This window comes from Rhea pennata, chromosome 8 (genome assembly GCF_028389875.1).
Source record: "Rhea pennata isolate bPtePen1 chromosome 8, bPtePen1.pri, whole genome shotgun sequence".
NCBI classification, from domain to species: domain Eukaryota; kingdom Metazoa; phylum Chordata; class Aves; order Rheiformes; family Rheidae; genus Rhea; species Rhea pennata.
Window position 1 is genome coordinate 32,458,362 of NC_084670.1, and position 18,259 is coordinate 32,476,620.

At 42.1% G+C, this 18,259-nt stretch overlaps 1 protein-coding gene across 1 annotated transcript in view; it reads left to right on the top strand.

Moving 5' to 3' along the window:
- The window catches only part of LAMC1 (laminin subunit gamma 1), a 94,321-nt gene that overhangs the window by 60,226 nt on the left and 15,836 nt on the right, over positions 1 to 18,259 (top strand). Inside the window, exons 3-12 of the mRNA XM_062581696.1 lie at positions 7,366 to 7,670; positions 9,640 to 9,770; positions 10,928 to 11,094; positions 13,205 to 13,393; positions 15,559 to 15,676; positions 15,791 to 15,889; positions 15,991 to 16,127; positions 17,032 to 17,154; positions 17,244 to 17,433; positions 17,716 to 17,828. Of these exons, the coding sequence (XP_062437680.1) occupies positions 7,366 to 7,670; positions 9,640 to 9,770; positions 10,928 to 11,094; positions 13,205 to 13,393; positions 15,559 to 15,676; positions 15,791 to 15,889; positions 15,991 to 16,127; positions 17,032 to 17,154; positions 17,244 to 17,433; positions 17,716 to 17,828 (1,572 nt within the window). The remainder of the gene's footprint in view (positions 1 to 7,365; positions 7,671 to 9,639; positions 9,771 to 10,927; positions 11,095 to 13,204; positions 13,394 to 15,558; positions 15,677 to 15,790; positions 15,890 to 15,990; positions 16,128 to 17,031; positions 17,155 to 17,243; positions 17,434 to 17,715; positions 17,829 to 18,259) is intronic.

Sequence of the window (18,259 nt, forward strand, 5' to 3'; positions counted from 1 at the left end):
TCGCCAATGATGTTTATCAGTTTACCTGGCAGTTGGTGATGCACTGCAGTGGATGGCTGGACAAGACTATCATGTGGCTGGAGGAAGTGTCTCCTGCACAGAGTATAGTTAAACACTTCTATTACGTTGCCTCATTTCCAAGCATCTGAACTTCTTTGCTCGCTGAAGTCACATAAGTCCTTTTCTGTTCTGTTTATGATGATTTAAAGTTTCCAGACTCTGGTTTGTGGCATTCTCTTGCTCTGTTCTCAGGGCATATTTTATTTAATACTCCTATTTACTAGTTGAAGTAATTTCCAGTCTTTTATGAAATTCCTTGTGAAATAAATGCCACCTCTTTTATCCACCTCTCCTCCTCTTGCCTCATTCACATACCCCAAAAGAGGAAATATTATTTTGGATGAAGTTTTAAAATAAATCATTTATTTGATAACTCTTAACTATTCTTTGATGTGTTTCAAGTATGGCTGGTCTCTTCAGTTGTTTCATGTTACTGAGAATAGCTTACCTGGCCCAAATCTTATTCCCCATGATGTGTGCAGTTGTAATTTCCCAGGGCAGTGATAAGCATCTCTCTATAATAGGGGAAAATGTTCTGAGCTTGGCATCAGCACACCTGAAAACTTTAAAACATGGAGTGTGTTCTTGGGTATTAGCATATGCTGGCAGCGAGAGCAAGCCCTGTTTTTAGACAACACATACCACTCTTACCTATCTTCTGCTGTTTTGAAGCACAAATTAGCATGAGGGTTTGAATCTAATTGCAGTGCATATGTTTTGTGCTTACATTCTTTAGGGAAAGATAATACACTGTTTTCTACAACAGCCAAAATTATCAAAAAGGAGTAGTTATTTTGTCACTGTGTTGTTGCTGGTGAACAGCTTTGTGATTCGGAAAGGACGTGCTCTTAAAAGGTGAGACTCCTGATTTTGAGCTCTGGATGCATTCGGAACATTCTGGGTTGTGCTCCCAAAGTGCTGAGCTCGTGATTGCTAATTACTGCACATCTTCTCTCACCTAATGAATTTCTGTAACAAACATCAGGAGTTCTTGCTGCAAAATAGAATGGCCACCTCTCAATAGAGAGTGGGAAATATCTCTGAAGCTTAACACTAACAGATGATTTTAGGCCAGACTAAGACCAAGATAATTATCAGTTTATAGGAGCAGAAGAAAAATGACCCTTTTTCACATCTAAACATTTAAAACTGCATTTCATCTGGTTACTGTTGTTGCCATCTCTCAGTGTGATAGTGTATTAAAAATTTACTGAGCCCTGGAAAACCCGAAAGCAACCCAGAAGGCTTATCTTTACTAGAAAAAAGCTCTGTGACCTTGAAGAGTGCTGTTAGCTACCAAGCTGCTAAGCACAGCTTTTACATTCAGTATAAACAGGAAGAAAATGTGCTTCAGCACTGTGTCAGCTGGTCTTGGGTAAACTATTGTTTCAGCACTATTTACCCCAGCAAGCTGATACAGTGTTCGAACACAGCCTCTCTGTAAGCACCAATTGCATTCCTGTTTAATATCACCCACGGACCTTCTTGAGTAGTTACACTGCCTGCTGAAATAAATGGCTTTTCACCTGGTCTGCTCAATCAGGAGGGTTTTGAACGCATTTTCTTTGGCTGATGGTATAAAAGCGAAGATGAGAAGTTATTTGCATCTGGCGCAACAGATTTCTCTGGAAAATATCCTAGTGCTGCTCAGAGTGCAATACACGTTTTGTAACTTAGCTGGACTTTTTCAAGGAACTTCAAGATGCCTTTTCAGGGAACAGATAGGATAATTTAGTTATGGTAGAGAGAAAAAAACCAGTGGCTTGCTAGCAAGCTGTTTCTTTGGGACACTCAGGCTGTGAACTAGTCTCACTACTTGAGCACTTCATGCGCACACACAGTGTTCCTCTTCATTCTCAGAATTCTTTCAAAACATTTCCTCCCTGAAATCATCTTGATGAAACCTGAATGCAGAGGTTTTTGCCCTCATGAAGAGGAATGCAATAGCAGAAGAAAACTAACCCTTCCCAAATCAAAGTAGCAAGGTATTGTTGACAGTTCAGCTCATGTAGTTAATTTAATGGAATGGTCTCCATTTTGTTGGCTGTGGCTCCCCCCCCCCCCCTTATGACCCATAGGATGGCTGCTCTTATTGGGTCTTGGAAATTGAACCAGGATGGTGACTTTCAGCCTCTTGTTTACTGCAATGTGAGCTTTAAAAAAAAATCCCATGGAGCTGATGCTTACAGTTTTGTTAGCTTTGAAATAGTGATAATAGATTTGTGTTTCAGTTGCTGCTTATCCAAGGGGTCAGTGAAGTTCACAGGTAGATTGGCAAGTTACAGGTTGACACTGTTTTCCTAGGGTCTTCCTACAAAAGACTGAGGAGGTGTTGGCTTCTGTGGTTCATTTGCCCATTTGCCCTTTTTTTCTTTTCTTTTCTTTCTTTCTTTTTTTTTTTTTTTTTTAAGGAAGAATGGGGAGTACACCTTTGAGAGCTGGGAGGAGTGGCTGACACGCCTGAGGGCTGTGCTGCCATTCAGAGAGACCTGGGCAGGCTGGAGAGTTCAGCAGAGAGGAACCTCCTGAGGTTCAACAAGGGCAAGTGCAGGGTCCTGCACCGAGGGAGAAATAACCCTATGCACCAGTACAAGCTGGGAGCTGAGCTGCTGGAGAGCAGCTCTGCAGAGAAGGAGCTGGGAGTGCTGCTGGATGACAAGTTGACCATGAGCCAGCAAAGTGCCCTTGTGGCCAGGAAGGCCAATGGTCTCCTGGGGTGCATTAGGAAGAGTGTTGCCAGCAGGTGGAGGGAGGTGATCCTGCCCCTCTCCTCAGCCCTGGGGAGGCCTCATCTCAAGTACTGTGTCCAGTTCTGGCTCCCCAGTCCGAGAGACATGGAGCTACTGGAGAGAGTCCAGCAGAGGGCTACAAAGATGATCAGAGGGCTGGAGCACCTGCCCTATGAGGAACAGCTGCGAGAGCTGGGCCTCTTCAGCCTGGGAAAGAGAAGACTGAGGGCAGATCTTATCAATGTGTACAAGTACCTGAAGGGAGGGTGTCAGGGGGACAGGGACAAACTCTTTTCAGTTGTCCCATGTGACAGGACAAGAGGCAGTGGGCAGAAATTGAAGCACGGGAAGTTTTGCCAGAAAGTAAGGGGGAATTTCTTCCCTGTGAGAGTGACGGAGCACTGGACCAGGTTGCCCAGAGAGGTTGTGGAGTCTCCTTCTCTGGAGATCTTCAAGGCCCTCCTGGCTGCAACCCTGTCTAACATGCTCTAGGTGACCATGCTGAGCAGGGAGATTGGACTAGTTGATCTCTAGAGGTCCCTTCCAACCTTACTGATTATATGATTCTATGATTTGTTTCCTTGGTTCTGAAAAACTGCTTGTGCATGTCTGGCCTACTGGCTTGTGTCTGGTGTACTTGCCTTGAGTTCCTGCATATGCAGGCTCTTCACTCTTGAAGCACTTCCCCTTCAGTGAGGGGCTCTTCCTGAAAAAACACCAAGTAGCAGGATAAACAAGGAAAATCTGAGAGAGGCTGGTTTTATATATCTAATGTGTGCTTCTTTCTTCCTTCATCTTCCTCTTTGCTTTGCCTAGAGACTTATACAAAAACTATTTATTGTATATTCTATTTTGTGCTTTCTCAGATGGAGAACCATAACTGGAGTTATTTCTGAAAGAGGTTAGCCAATCTGTGTGGTTATGGCTAATCCTTTTAGCATTGTTAGATAGAAGCCTTTGCAGTAGGGGGTCTTTTCTTTTAAATAGAACATCAAATAAATGGAAATAGGATTAATTATCTATACTTGTATTCAGCAGCAGGAGAAGAATGAGTCAAGTTGCGCTAAAAAGTTACGTGTTGATACTTTGGAGTTGCTAGCTTTTGTGGGATCAGTTTGACATTAATACTGGGATTGCTTCTCAGCTGTTGTCTTTTGTATGCAAGAAGATGGTGTTACTAACTCAACCACAGACCACCAGTGAGCTAGTACTGAGTAAGAACCACAGCATGTGAATATCTGGCTTCCAGCTTTGTGCCCAGATTGCCTGTAACCTCATGTCTTCTGTAAATAGTAAAGGCTATTTTATGGGAAGCATTGGGAGATCTGTATCTGTACAATGCCCCAACTGTGTTTTCATGTCACACACAAATACTGTTTTTTGTATAATAGTAGGGAAGTTTTTGTTGGTTTTTTTTTGGCTTTTTGGGTTTTTTTTTTAGCTTTACACCCTGTTTGTTTTCTGTTGGTATATGCAAGTATAAACTTCTCAGGTGTCTTTATCTGCGCTTTTTTTGATATGTTGAATCTTGCACCAATTACTCTGCTCTTCTTGCTAGTTCTGTTCTCAGCAGTCAGAGAGGACAAAGGTGCGTCTCTCGCTGGAGCTAGGCCTTGGGTATGGTGTGACTCACGCAGGCTGGCCATGGTGTAACCGGTGCCACCCAAGGGAGAAACGCGGCTCCTGACTTGCGCCCAAGGACTTGGAGTCCCTGGCCTGAGAGCCGCACGCGTGCTGCCTTGTGAAGGCCATGCCGGCTTCGCCCGGCTATAAGTTTGGGTCAGGGCTTGATCTTGTGCCCCTGAGCGAGCTGCCATCTTGTTACAGCGCTGTCTTTTGGTAGGTGTGTGCACTGTCGAACAAAACTAAAGCTGATGCTTGCAATGCATAAGCTCATGGTGATGGGGAAGGGCGGTCTTCTGCCCTCTACCCACTTTACTCCAGCTTCAGTTCACATCTGCAACCTGGTGGTTGTCTTTCCTGGAGAACTTCCTTAGGCTGCTGGTGCACTTCAGCTGTAAAGTGCACATCTCAGGGAGCCTTTTCCCATCAGTGCAGGGTTTCCAAGTGAGATGCAGCAGAGCAAGTATTCGAGCCACCCCTGCTGACTGTGGTGCTGCCAGGCACCTGTGGAGGAGTGGGGGCCCCTGCCTCGGTCAGCAGAGCAGCCCTCCAAGAAGTAAGTAGCAGGAGATGGAGGCATGTGCCCCCACGTCAGCACTTTGCCTCTGGGAGGAAGGAGGGTTTGTGGAGTCGTTAACTTCAGTTCCAAGCCTCATTTACATACAGTCAAACTGATCTAATCTGTGCCTTTTAATAATTAAAGGAAAAACTTAAATGGAAGTTGGATTTTTGCTGCAATCAGGTTTTTGGCTACGTGTCCTGAGACATACTGTTCTTGTTGGCTTATACTGTCTAGTTTGCTTTAGTTTGTGAAATAAACCACTCTTCAGCAGGTGCAAAGCCTTGCGTTAACACTTACCAGGGTGTAGTTAATCCATTTTAAAAATTGAAGTTGAATCTGCATGGCTTCTACAGACAGAGAAAATCTGTTTCTCAATCAGTTGAAACTCTTCCAGTGTTGGGTTGTTTGTTGTTGTTGTTGTTGTAAGCGAAGCAATCAGTGGCTGCTACAACCTGTGCTTAGAACAGTATTTCTCATGGAGGTGGTAGTAAAACAGTGTGACAAATGACACCCCCAAGGTTTTGTTCCAAATAAATCTAGTGTCGTTTTTTCAAGTTTTCTATGTGTGCTAGTGGATGTACCTTTAGTTTTTCTATATGTCTGTCTCCAGTTACTGCAAAATCCAGCACTTATTTAGCTCTAGGATTTCTTGATTGTCCGTGCACAGGCTGTCTGCCGAGGTGGAACAATAACAGCTGGCATGCAGCTGTACACCTTGGCCTGGGAACTTGCCTTGCAGCCAGCTAGTCGGGTGAAGGAAGGTAACTGAAGCGTTTTATGGTCCTTTTTCCTTAATGGTTTTAGCTGTTTAGAGCAGTGAAGCATAACCTTTTGTTGTAGTGTTAGTTGTTCTCTGTGGTCCGCAGGTTCGCAGTACTGCTCTTCCTGGTGGCACTTTGAGGCGCAGCTGCACGTAGCCTTAGGAGGCTCTGCCGCTCTTCTGCCACTGAAGAATGGAGAAACAAGTCTCTTAACAGACCATTGATAAAATTGTCCTCCCTTTATCTTCACCTGGTCTGCGGAAACATCTGTCAAATGTCTGCTGACCTGTGAAAAATACGAGCGATAACTGTCCTGCGTGACACGAGGACAGTAGCAGGAGTCATTTCAGAAGTCCTGGCTGAAATTTCTTCAACTGCTGCAACAGAAGTACTTGCGTATCTGAGCAGCTCAGTGTCTGAACACGTTTCTAATCTTTTTGGAAAAGTTTTCTCATTGCTCCAAGCCATGTAGGAAGTTTCAGCGAAATTCTGTGTCTTGGCATGGGGTGAGCCAGGGCTGGGCTCTTGCTATTCTGTTTTGCCACCTCCACAGGCCACAGTGCTTAATGCAGGCGGCATTTCTCATTCTGGAGTATTGCATGCTAATGGCATCCAGTGAAACATCTGCATTTCAGCTTTTGGTGCAGGAATGCTGTCAACCAACTCAGAAGAATGTAACAGACTGTGGAGAAGTTAAATTTATTTTCTTGGGGGGTGTATGAATCTCCCGGGTGGTTAGTTTGTGTGTATGGGGGTGGATGTTCAAGTTGCTGGAGAGAATCCAGTATGGAGGATGATCTGCTGATTGCCACAAACCTGTTAGGAGATAAAAGGAGGGCAGGAAGGTGCATTTACATTAATTCTCAGGGGAGAGGGAGAACTAGGTTAGCCTGTAAATCTTTACACTTTGTTGATTTGAAAAGTGTCTGGGAAACTTTAATCATATGGACCAGGAAACCTCAACCTTCGTTTGTCTTTCCTGGAAAATAAGTAGAAGATTATTTACTCATTAGTTGTAATAACAATGACTGTGTTGGAGAAAAGACTTCATGAGTAGGAAGAGTTTTGGCTGTTGTCTAATTATGCAGGAATCAGAGGTACAAAATACACTATTCAGTGTGACTTCTGTGTCTTCGGTTAATACAGTTTGCCCCATATCTGGAAGAAATATTATCAAATCACAGTAGTGTTTGACTTGGCTTTAGATACAGACTTCAGGTTGGTGTGTCTCATCCGAACTGTCATCCTTTTGGTATAGGGTCACTTGTCAGTGATGCCTATATAAGAGAATTATAGCTAGTAAGTTGTGTGTAGGTGTCTAGAAATTATTAGCTCTTTTTTCTTTAGGACAGCTCTTTTAGTAAATCTGCTGGGTGTTTGGAGGTGGAGTTGGATTCTATTCCATCTGCCTTTGAGTTCTGTCTTTGGCCTTTCGCCCTGCCTTTGCTGGAGGATACTGTGCTTGCATTGTGTTCTATCTGTCTGATAAAACACACATTTCTAGTCCTACTGATGGGACTAGAGGAGATAATTCTCTCTTTAGAAGAGGCGTGAGCTACACTGCAGCTCTCCATTCTTTCTGTTTTAAGTTGTTTGAGTTTTTCTTATGGGTTTATTCTCTTACTTGCAGGAAAAGCGTTTGATATCACATATGTACGCCTGAAGTTTCACACCAGTCGGCCAGAGAGCTTTGCAATCTACAAACGCACCAGGGAAGATGGTCCGTGGGTGCCCTACCAGTATTACAGCGGATCCTGTGAGAACACGTATCAGAAAGTCAATCGGGGTTTTATTCGGACTGGGGAGGATGAACAGCAGGCCCTCTGCACAGATGAGTTCAGTGACATCTCTCCGCTCACTGGGGGCAATGTGGCTTTCTCGACACTGGAGGGACGTCCCAGTGCCTATAACTTTGACAACAGCCCTGTGTTACAGGTATGTGAATAGGATTAAGTTAATTAGATGGTCCAGGTTGAATCTTTGTCCTTGGTCTTTGTGGATAGGAGCCTTGTGCTGACTGTGGGCTATTCTGTCGCCCTTAACTCCTACTGAACAGCAGGTAAGCCAGCATGGGCAATCCAAAGAAGTGCTTTTGAGGGAAGAGTTGTACTCTTGACTCTACTATAAGTAAACTTAAGGTACAAAACAAAATCAGTAGTGTGAAGGATGACTTGTCATTATGTACTGTAGAAATCTTTAGAAAATGGATGCATGCCTCTTTCAGCTTAGAAAAGAGCTGTAGGCCTTTTGTTAGTGTTTCAGATATAGGGGGCAGGGGAAGATGAAGCTTGTATCAAATAGATGTTTTATGCATTTATGTGTACTTTTGAGCACAAAAGTTTAAGAAATGTGAGAGTCTTCTAAACAAGTTGAAGGTTATTTGAAACTTTGACTTACCCTTTTATATATGAGAGGGAGGGGCTTGGGTTTTAACTATTTAGTTTCAGTTACTAGTGGTTTGAGGATGGGGATAGAGTTTTCTTTTGGGGGGGGGGTTGTTTGTTTTTTGTTTGTTAACATTCACAGTACTAGTTGAGTGGTGGTATGGAACACAGCAAGAGCAGCAATGTGTCTGGTTTACTCACCGTTTTCTCTATGCTGCTTGATGACTTCTCCAGATTATACTGTAACAAAGAACTGAAGCAGTGGAATCATCCCAGTCAGGCTTACCTGCTTCCTTTGGGAGCTATAATCAGCATACCCTCAAATCAGCCTCTCTTCCCTCTTGTCTTAAAGTAGTATAGAGCCCACTGAGGTCTGAACACTCAGCAGGTTTTGGGATTGTGCGTCTCTGTGATCGTCAGCCAGTAGGCAGAAAAGCAGAATATGAGGATTGGTTACACAAACAAAAGTTAAGAGGAATGAGAAAGAGAAGAATGCTGAAATGAGAACGATCCAGTTTGGCCACCCTGTTCCTGTAGCCAGACCTTGCAGAGAACAGGATCTGGTCATTAAGACGAATGGGAAGATTGTAAGTTAGTGATATGATGAATAATTTTGTGATTGACTTCCCTATGTAAGGAACTAAGACCTGACCACTAGTTTACCTAATATATGTATGAACATCTGGCATTCCTTTTCAGAATTTAAGTCAACATTTTTTTCCTCAGCGTTTCCATACATTTATGCCAATGTTTATAATTGAACAAATATTATTACACAAGTGAAGAAGCGACCCAGCTGCAGTGCAGTTGTACATGCATGGACGTTTTTCCCATATTCTTCTTTATGGCATTTGAAAGAAAATTGCATTGCAAAAGCTGTAGTGCAGACAAGGAGATACTAATGGCAATCAGTGGATGGGGACAGGCTGCATTTGTTGGCTGTTGTTCGAGAAGGATAGGATGCTGTGATAAAGATGCTGTGTAAATATTATGAAAAGCTCTTGTGTTCTAAGTCAGGTCTGCCTGTCTGTTTTTCTTCCTCAGCCTCTCTCACTCTCATTCAGCTGTTAGTTTAGGTCCTTGTGTCTGGAGGTATGTGTCCAAGGTTGAGTGTACCCTAAAGCTTTTTCTGTTCTTGTACAGCTTTGCAAGGGAACTGCAGTTAATTAGATGCATGAAGTAAGTCACCTCATAGACTTACCTGTACCTCGCTCTTGGCTGAAGATGTTATCCACTGCTTTTCAGCTGAGAGCAGCCAAGGCATGAAGAGGCATTGGTAAGAGTGTGCAGAGATAAGTGTCGAGTCTGGAAAACACATCTGAACCAAGAGGATAAGATGTGAGGCTTCTTGGGGAGGGATGTGCAAGATCAAGGTACAGAGGCAAAAATTATTAGCTAGGAACATGTGATTGAATACCTACTGGCATAACTTAACTGGCGGTTGTATTCATATACAATACTAATGTGTACTTGAGGGGTATTTTTGATGTTTAATCTGATGGGATTTCTATCTGCTTTAGGAATGGGTAACAGCTACTGATATTAGAGTGAGCCTCAATCGTTTGAACACATTTGGAGATGAAGTTTTCAATGATCCAAAAGTTCTCAAGTCCTATTACTATGCAATTTCGGATTTTGCTGTGGGTGGTAGGTAAGTAAACAATAAACCTCTGTATTTATTTGAACATTTCAGTCAGATTTACTACAATGCTTTAAAGGTTTTGATAAGCCTGATGTGCTACTATTAGGCTCTGGTCCTTATTGATTATCCTACATGCTGTTCTGCTTCTTACGAAGCTCGTAAATACTCTTTATTATATATAATCTCTTGGGACTATAAATTGAAGGGAAGGCAGACACTGAATATTTTTCCCTGATTGTATCAAATGCTAAAAGGTGGGGGTGAGTGACAAAAATACAAAGCAAACCAAAAAAAATCCAACTTTTGTGTACCCAACGTTTTGTTGTTCTTTTAATTTTTGTATGCATTTAACATATTGTTAGTAATTGTTCCCTACCTGTATCTGTAGCCTATAATAATGATTGAAAACCTCAGACTCTCTGCTTTGCTTGTATTTTGGGAAGTGTCTCCTATGTATTGTGCAATACTGTGATTCTCTCTTCTGTTCCTTTTGCCGAAGTATCTCACAGAATTTTTTTTTTTATCTTAATTTGTTTGGCAATAAATTGTTCTTGTAAACAGAGTTGGGACCGATGCAGTGTTTCAGACTGGAGAGAGTAGCCCTGAGATGGGGATTTGACAATGTGAGGCTTTGCATTTACTGTGCTGTTCCAGTATGACTATCAGTATGTGGTGTTCTAGTGCCCATACTTGCCTATCTCAACCCTCTGGTTTTCCCAGAGTAACTGGTGCTTTTAAATGGTTTGTGACCCTTGCCTGTTCTGCTGGGGGAAGGCAGATTAACAGGGCTGTTGAATTTCTTGGGACAGTAGCACAAAGCCAACATGCGCATCTTTTCCTGGACTCTCGTGAGAGATAAGCTATGGAGAATATAATAGTCTAAAGCCAAAACAATTTTTGCTTCTCATGCTCAGTTAAGTAACGCTTAATTCTAGAGGAACTGGAGGATAACTTTCTGGTACTTTTGAAGGCCTGCCTTGATCATGCTAAACCTATTGGTTTCACAGCAGTTGCATTACCAATTTTGCTCTGACCTTATACCTTCAAACTTGCCTAGCTTCCATGGGTTGTATCTTCAGGTCTGAGCTTTCTTCTTTTCTGGATTGCTTTGTGAATGACTTAGATTTCTGGAGCTAAAACATCTCTTCCTTTTTTCTGTTAAACAGATGCAAATGTAATGGTCACGCAAGTGAGTGCGTGAGGAATGAGCTTGGAAAGCTGGTGTGCAACTGCAAACACAACACGTTTGGGGTTGACTGTGAAAAGTGTCTTCCTTTCTTCAATGATCGTCCATGGAGAAGAGCAACAGCAGAGAGTGCCAATGAATGTTTGCGTACGTGACCATGTTTGACAGGAAAACTTCTCACGGATTTGTTCCCCTGCCTCTGTTGACATCCAGATGCCAACCCTGCATTGTTTTAAGTCTCAGCTACAGTTAGCAAGTGTTAAATGTTTTGAATGCAATTTTCCCAGTGACTTGGGAGTACATACTCCATAGACTGACTGTAGGATTTGTGCTCCCAAGTCGTGAAGACTCCTTTAAACCCTCTCACAGCATCTGGTTACATGTCAGGTTATGGAGTGCCTTAAGTATGAGTTTGAATAACGTAGCGACTTCTATCAAAGAGCTGTCTGCGCTTTCAGAGAAAGAGGACGAAAGTCGTCTTTGCCTTTGAGGCAGAGCTGTAACTGAAATAACCAGATGGTATATTCTATCTGTCATTTAAATAGTGTGTCCTTCTTGTTCAGTGATGAAGCTAATGGTTGCAGATAGGCTGTTCCTGTTGCTGTGTCATGGGAGATGTCACATTCTCCTGAGGGAACTGTACGAGTAAGGCACTCTCAAAACAAACTCAGGTTCTTGTCTCAAGAGTATAATCTGATGTGAAAATACTATAAATTTCATTTCATTATTTGCTATGCACATGCAGATATTTCTGGGAGTATTCTTTTGGGTTTGTCATGGGGGTTCTGGTTAATAGACAGTGGGAGGGTGTAAGTGTGTCACACACAGTTCAGTGATGTCTGTGCTAACAGACTTTGGTGCTATCTTCTGTGAAGGCCTGGGAAAAGATGCCTTTAATTCTTAATGAATGATACAGACTGACTCTTATTCAAGGCAAAGGGTAGCCTTATTTCTGGAAACATATTGTTAGATCTGTAAACATGGGACTGGAACATACCACTTGGGTGATGCACTCAAACCTCTGCAGTTCCATGCGGATATGTAATAGGGTACGCAGAACGTGTGCACTCAACTTCCTACAGGTTATAAGGTGGCAAAATGGAGACATAGGCAAAAGATAAAACTGAAGCACAAGTTCTTTATCAGCAAAGATATTTCACGGGGTTGCTCCATTCCTATCCTGATGGAGCTTTTTTCATAGACCCATAGGTAGGGGTATCTCCTCCTTAAGGAAGGGAGCAAGCTTTAGGAAAGAGGTGTACAACAGAAATATATGGACTTGTACTTTATAGGACCCATAGGAAAAAAAATGAATTTGGTGTGCTGGGGTGTAATTGTCCTTTCAAAAAGCTGATCTGGTATCCAGAGACTTGCTCTTGCGTTTGAGATCATTGCTTTTTACAATTATTTCATGTGATTTTGAGACTATTGCGACAGTTCTGGGCTTCAGATGAGTCTGTCTGCAACTGAATGCCAATTTTTTTTTCCTTGGTCTTGTGTTACCGACCACAACTCCTGGTAGTTTACTTTATGGGGAAACTTTTTCAGACAGAACATTTTCTTCCTGTCTGACCTTTATGCGTACTGATAGGTCCCAGCTGTCTGGTCAAGGCCCATAGCTTCATTGACAGACCAGTGAAACCCGTGTCTTGTTCTCTCCTGCTTCCTAGACAGCAGGAATTTGTAATCTATCTGTGTTGAGAGGAGAGACTTTTTCCTCGTAGCATACCGCAGGGAGGCAGCTCTCACCGTTGTCTTCTCATACTTGTTTGCATGACTGAGACAAGCAGTGGGAAGGCAGGAAACCACACGTCCATTGGTAGAGGAGCAGAGCAGAAAATACTGATTTTCTTCCGGACATACCTGTTGGTGGTCTGCAGAAAAATTGGTGTCACTGAGGCTTGCTCCCCTGCCTTGTGGAGGAAAGGAATTAAAATACTTGAAGCTGTACTGATGATTGGCATGGCAGTAGGAGGTTGTGCAGACTGACTTCCTGGTTAGAGCCTGTCCCATCGGTTTAAGTGCTCTTTCCTCTTCACATCCAACCACCATGAAACCATGTGTCTTTTCCCTTTCTCTCCTTGCACAGATGCCTCAAGGGGTTCTGGGTGTCAGTCTCCAGATAGCCAGATGTTCTGCCAAGTCCTGTACAACTTACTGTTGAAGTTTGTCTAATAGGTTTTGTGACTGTCAGGGATAGGATAACTTCATATGCTGTAAACTGACTGTACCTATGGTTTTTTCTTTCTCCCCACAGCTTGTAACTGCAATGGAAGGTCGCAGGAATGTTACTTTGACCCTGAGTTGTACCGCTCAACAGGCCATGGTGGTCACTGCGTAGGCTGCCTGGATAATACTGATGGCGCCAACTGCGAAAGGTGCAGGGAAAACTTCTATCGCACTGGAAGTGAGGAGGGATGTCTACCTTGTAACTGTAATCCAGTTGGTAAGTAGGAATAGAAAATTTTCTGCTTTTAAACTTCCATGGACAAAAAATAGCCTTTCTCTGTTATGCAGCTGACTTGAAACTGTGGTGTAAAAGCCTCCCTTCCCTCTTCCCCCATGTTTATTGAGTTGTATTTTGGTTATAATTATCCCAAAATATGACGCAGATGAGAAAAATAAAGTTCATGAAGCAGATAGTTTACTCTGCAGCATTTACTGTTTCAGATGTGTTCTGGAATAGTTTTTTTCCCCCTGCCTATCTGTTACCCTGGACAAACCCAGCACTAGAGATGTTATTTAAACTCTTAGTAAACCAGGTGACATGAGTACATTTTTCTGAAAATGGTTCATCCTGACGAACTGCAGTGAACTACAGCAGCATCAGAGTCTTTCCTACTTTGTCTCTAAGAACTATAAATATAAATCAGTGACACTTTAAAAAAAGAAACGAGGTTGGGAACCAAAGTCCAAGTTAAAATATGTAGCTTAAATTCATTAAAATGAATTTGGCATTAGAACAGGTCTATTGTAGTCAAGTGCTTCCCTTGACTTGTATAGAGTGATCCTATGACTACATCAGTCCCACAACAAGTAAGAATGAAGCAAACAAAAGGGTAACAGTAAGATATGATGCGAGCTTCCAAAATAGAGTAACCAGAATAAATTGCTTGCAGCATGCCTTGAAAGCAGCCGCTGAGAGGTCTGGCATAAAACTTCTCCTATCTAATTTGGGAAGGGAGTTCTACAGTTGTGAAATTTTTGACCAAGAAAGGCCTCTTTCTCCCTCTGTCCGCTTTCCCGGATTCTCTTGTTGGACCTTATTTTAAGATGCATTTGTGCTGACTGTTGGTGGCAGCTGAGGCAGTCAGGAAAGTGGGCGGGAAGAGGCAAAGCAAGAAAGAAGAATTTTCAGGTATTTAGGGGCAAATTTCAAAGGGCTTTATAACTTAAACATCAGCTTGTATCCTGTGGCACACTGGTATCCAGTATGTATTTGAAGCTAATGGATTGATTTAGGTTGGTATTTTTGTCCAAGTACTGTTTTTTTCCTAAATAATCATAAGTTGGACAGCAAAGGGGATTTGAACTTTGTCTGTATATGGTAAAAGTTCTGTGAGTCCTTCTGTCATAATAATTGTGTCTGCCCTAATCCTCTTATAACTTTTCACTTTGCTGTAATCTTTTGAGAATGAACTGAAGTGGAAAAAAGAAACTATTCCTTTATTTTAATATACTTTTTGTCTGGTAGTTAACTCTTGCAGTGCTGACAATTTCTGGGTTACTCCCCAAATTGGTGCCTGGGAGAAAACATTCTACCCACCATGGATTAAACAACTTTTTTTTTCTTTTTTTGTACAAGTCCACTTTGAATAGAGTACTACTTCTGCGGAAGATGCTCTGTCAAAAATGAGAGTTTTGCCATAGAGTAGGACTAATAGTGGAACACACAACCTCTCCCTCAGAGAGCCTCTTTAGTCTTTAAATCCAACTTGAAAATCAAGGGAGAAAAATGGAGTATGAAAGGGAGAGATCAGAATACCCACTGGCAAAGGGGAGATGAGAGTAGGGATAACACAAAGGACCTAGAGAAGATGTCAGAAAAATAGTGTATTGGAAATTAAAAAAAAAAAAAAAAAAGGCGTGCAAAGGTAATAGAACAAAACAAGAAAAAGGAAGAGAGTGCAATTTAAACTTTTAATTCTATTTATATATAAAAAGGGTGGTAGTTTTTTTTTTTTTTTTTTTTTTTTAAAAAAAAACTTTAAATAGTTTCATTGGGGGAGACTAGATATGGAACAGCCTACCCAGAGAGGTTGTAGCATCTCCATCCTTGGATATACTCAAAAGCTGTCTGAACATGGTCCTGGGTAGTCTGTTCTAGGTGACCATGCTTGAGCAGAGGGTTTGGACTAGATGGTCTGTCAAGTCCCTTCCAACCTCAAGCATCCTGTGATAAGATTTGTCTCTCCAGAACTGTTAGGGGAAAACATCTATAGGAGCTTTATGTAAAATAGAGAAATCTTTAGATAAGTGGTTATTTGTAACCTTGAAGCTGCATTTCAAACTTTCTCTTCTTGTATGCTTTGCATATTCCATAAAGCTAAAAAATCATGGACTGAGAGTCCCGTGGCTCTGTTAAGGTCTCTGTTCTTCCATTCCCCACAGGCTCCCTCAGCACACAGTGTGATAGCTATGGCCGATGCAGCTGCAAACCTGGAGTGGTGGGTGATAAATGTGACCGGTGCCAGCCAGGTTACCACTCCCTCTCCGAGGCTGGGTGCAGGTAAGAGGGACTGCTGCTCTGAGTCAAGGAAACTAATCTCTAAAAGAAAAACTTTTTTCCTGTAAGTTTTCTATGTGGTTCTTAATGAATTGTCTTTTCTCCTGTCTTTTTCAGGCCTTGTTCTTGCAATTCTGCTGGCAGCACAGATGACTGCAACATTGAAACCGGACGATGTACTTGCAAGGACAATGTTGAAGGATTCAACTGTGAGAGGTGAGTGTCTCTTCGTGTGGCTTTGTTTGAAGGCTGAGAAACATACAGGCAGTGGCGTGGAGTAAACATCAGGGAAATGAACTTTTCCTTCACATCTCCAGATGCAAACCTGGATTTTTCAATCTGGAGCCATCAAATCCAAGAGGCTGTACCCCCTGCTTCTGTTTTGGACACTCTTCAGTCTGCACCAACGCCGTTGGCTACAGTATCTACAGCATCACTTCCAACTTCCAGTTTGGTAAAATTGAGGTTTTCTTTGCATCTTAAATTGGGCTGTAGACTCACGTCATAAACAAAAACCTTCTGTTCCTTTCTCCTTGTGTTGCACTTCAGACTCTGAGTAGCCAGGTACAGGATCTCTTTTTCAGAAGTGCTGAGTTGTTACTGAAATTAACAGGAATTCCCAGGCTTCAGCATGTTTATTCACTTAAGGAAGAAAGGTTTCACAGTTTTGACCTCAGGCATCCACTGTGCATTGTGTCTACATACACAGTACAGTTGTAAGGAAGTGTTGCAGATGTAAACCCTTAAAAAGAAAAAATGCTGAAAATTGGACATTTTCTCAATTTTAGAACCAAATCAGGAATTTATGATTGAGAAGGATTATAACTATTTTAGATCTTGAGTTATGTTGCTCTGGATAAAAACTGCCGTTGTTTCTGGATCTGCAAACTGAAAATTCTCTTTTTCCATACAGTTATTTTTATGTTTTCTTATGTAAGAATGCTTCAATTACATGTAGTTTGAAAATAAACCTATTTAATTAAAATTCCACTGGAGAACAGTTTTTGTAAAGGCTGAAACTTCTCAACTAAGGATTGAGTAACTTCATCAGATCCTAGGTGTTTTCTGGTCTTACCATCTCTTCTTAAGCTCTTTACTCTTGGAATTTTGATTTCTAGAAATCAAAATTCCAAAGGATTACTTGCTATGTCTGTATGGTTTATAGGGTTCAAATCAGCACTCCAATTATGTGCTTAAATTGAACAGTTGATGTTTGATATCCTTGCTCTTTTGCACAGTTGTAGTACAAACTCTCTTAAAAAAAACAAAACAGTTGTATACAAGCAGTGTGCAGTATGATGAGAGTAGCCTGTGCAAAAATTCATATGAAGAGTGATTCTTGTGTATTTGATTTTCAGGAGAGGATGAGTGGCATGCTGAACAACGTGATGGCTCAGAAGTCTTGCTCCAGTGGAGTGCTGAGACCCAGGATATCTCTGTTATCTCGGACAGCTATTTCCCCATGTATTTTGTTGCACCACGTAGGTCATTCAAGAAGTGAGATTTTCTGTGTTGTTTGTAAGCCTTCAGTTGTCTGTCTCCTAATTGTGAGGGTTTGTTTCTGTTTCAGGCAAGTTTTTGGGCAACCAGGTTCTGAGTTACGGTCAAAACCTGACCTTTTCCTTTCGGGTTGACAGACGGGACACTCGTCTATCTGCAGAGGACCTGGTACTGGAAGGAGCTGGGCTGAGAGTGTCGGTGCCTCTCATTGCTCAGGGCAACTCCTACCCCAGTGAGAACATGCTGACATATGCTTTCAGGTGAGAGGACTTTCCAAGCACTGTGATAGAAAGAATTACAGCAGCTGGAATCTAGCTTGTGATACACCCTGGCCTCCAAGCTCTTAAGAAAACAAATAACATTAATTTTAGCTCAAAAGAGTAGTCTTATCAGATTAATTTGAAGCTTGCTACTTAGTAGCATTGCATAATCATATGCAAAGTATGTGGTAATAGGATAGTGTTGTTGTAAATGATGCTTTAAATGGGCACAGTTGTTAGCATGTGAGAGCTTTAAAAATAATGCGTGGCCCTTCTCCATAGGCTCCATGAGGCCACAGATTACCCGTGGAGGCCTACTCTTACTGCATTTGAGTTCCAGAAGCTGCTTCACAATTTGACCTCTATCAAGATACGTGGGACATACAGTGAGAGAAGTAAGTCACTGAGTAGAACACTGCAACCTTACGGAGAGAGGAGAGGAGGAGACCTGTCTGTCCAGTGCTTCAGAGTTGTTTTGTTGTAGGACCCAGTCATAAATAGCTATGGCAGGTTGTTTGACGAAGTCTGTGCCAGCTGCTTTTAATATGGCCTTCCTGCTTCTGGGCCTTTTAGGGAGGAGAAGTGGAAAAATAAGCTGTCTTTCAGAGTCTTGAAGCTAAGCTTTCGTCACCTACTGATATTTCTCTTTGGAGGAGATACGATTCTTTGCTGTGTGCCACAGCCAGTCACTTCCATATCCATAGAAATGCAGAATCCAGAGTTCTGAAGGAAATGGTAGGAGAAGATGTAGGGAATCTTCAGAATATTTGGTCTCTATTTCTGCTGCACTTGGAGCAGCTGTTTCTCTTCTGTTGTTCTTGACATT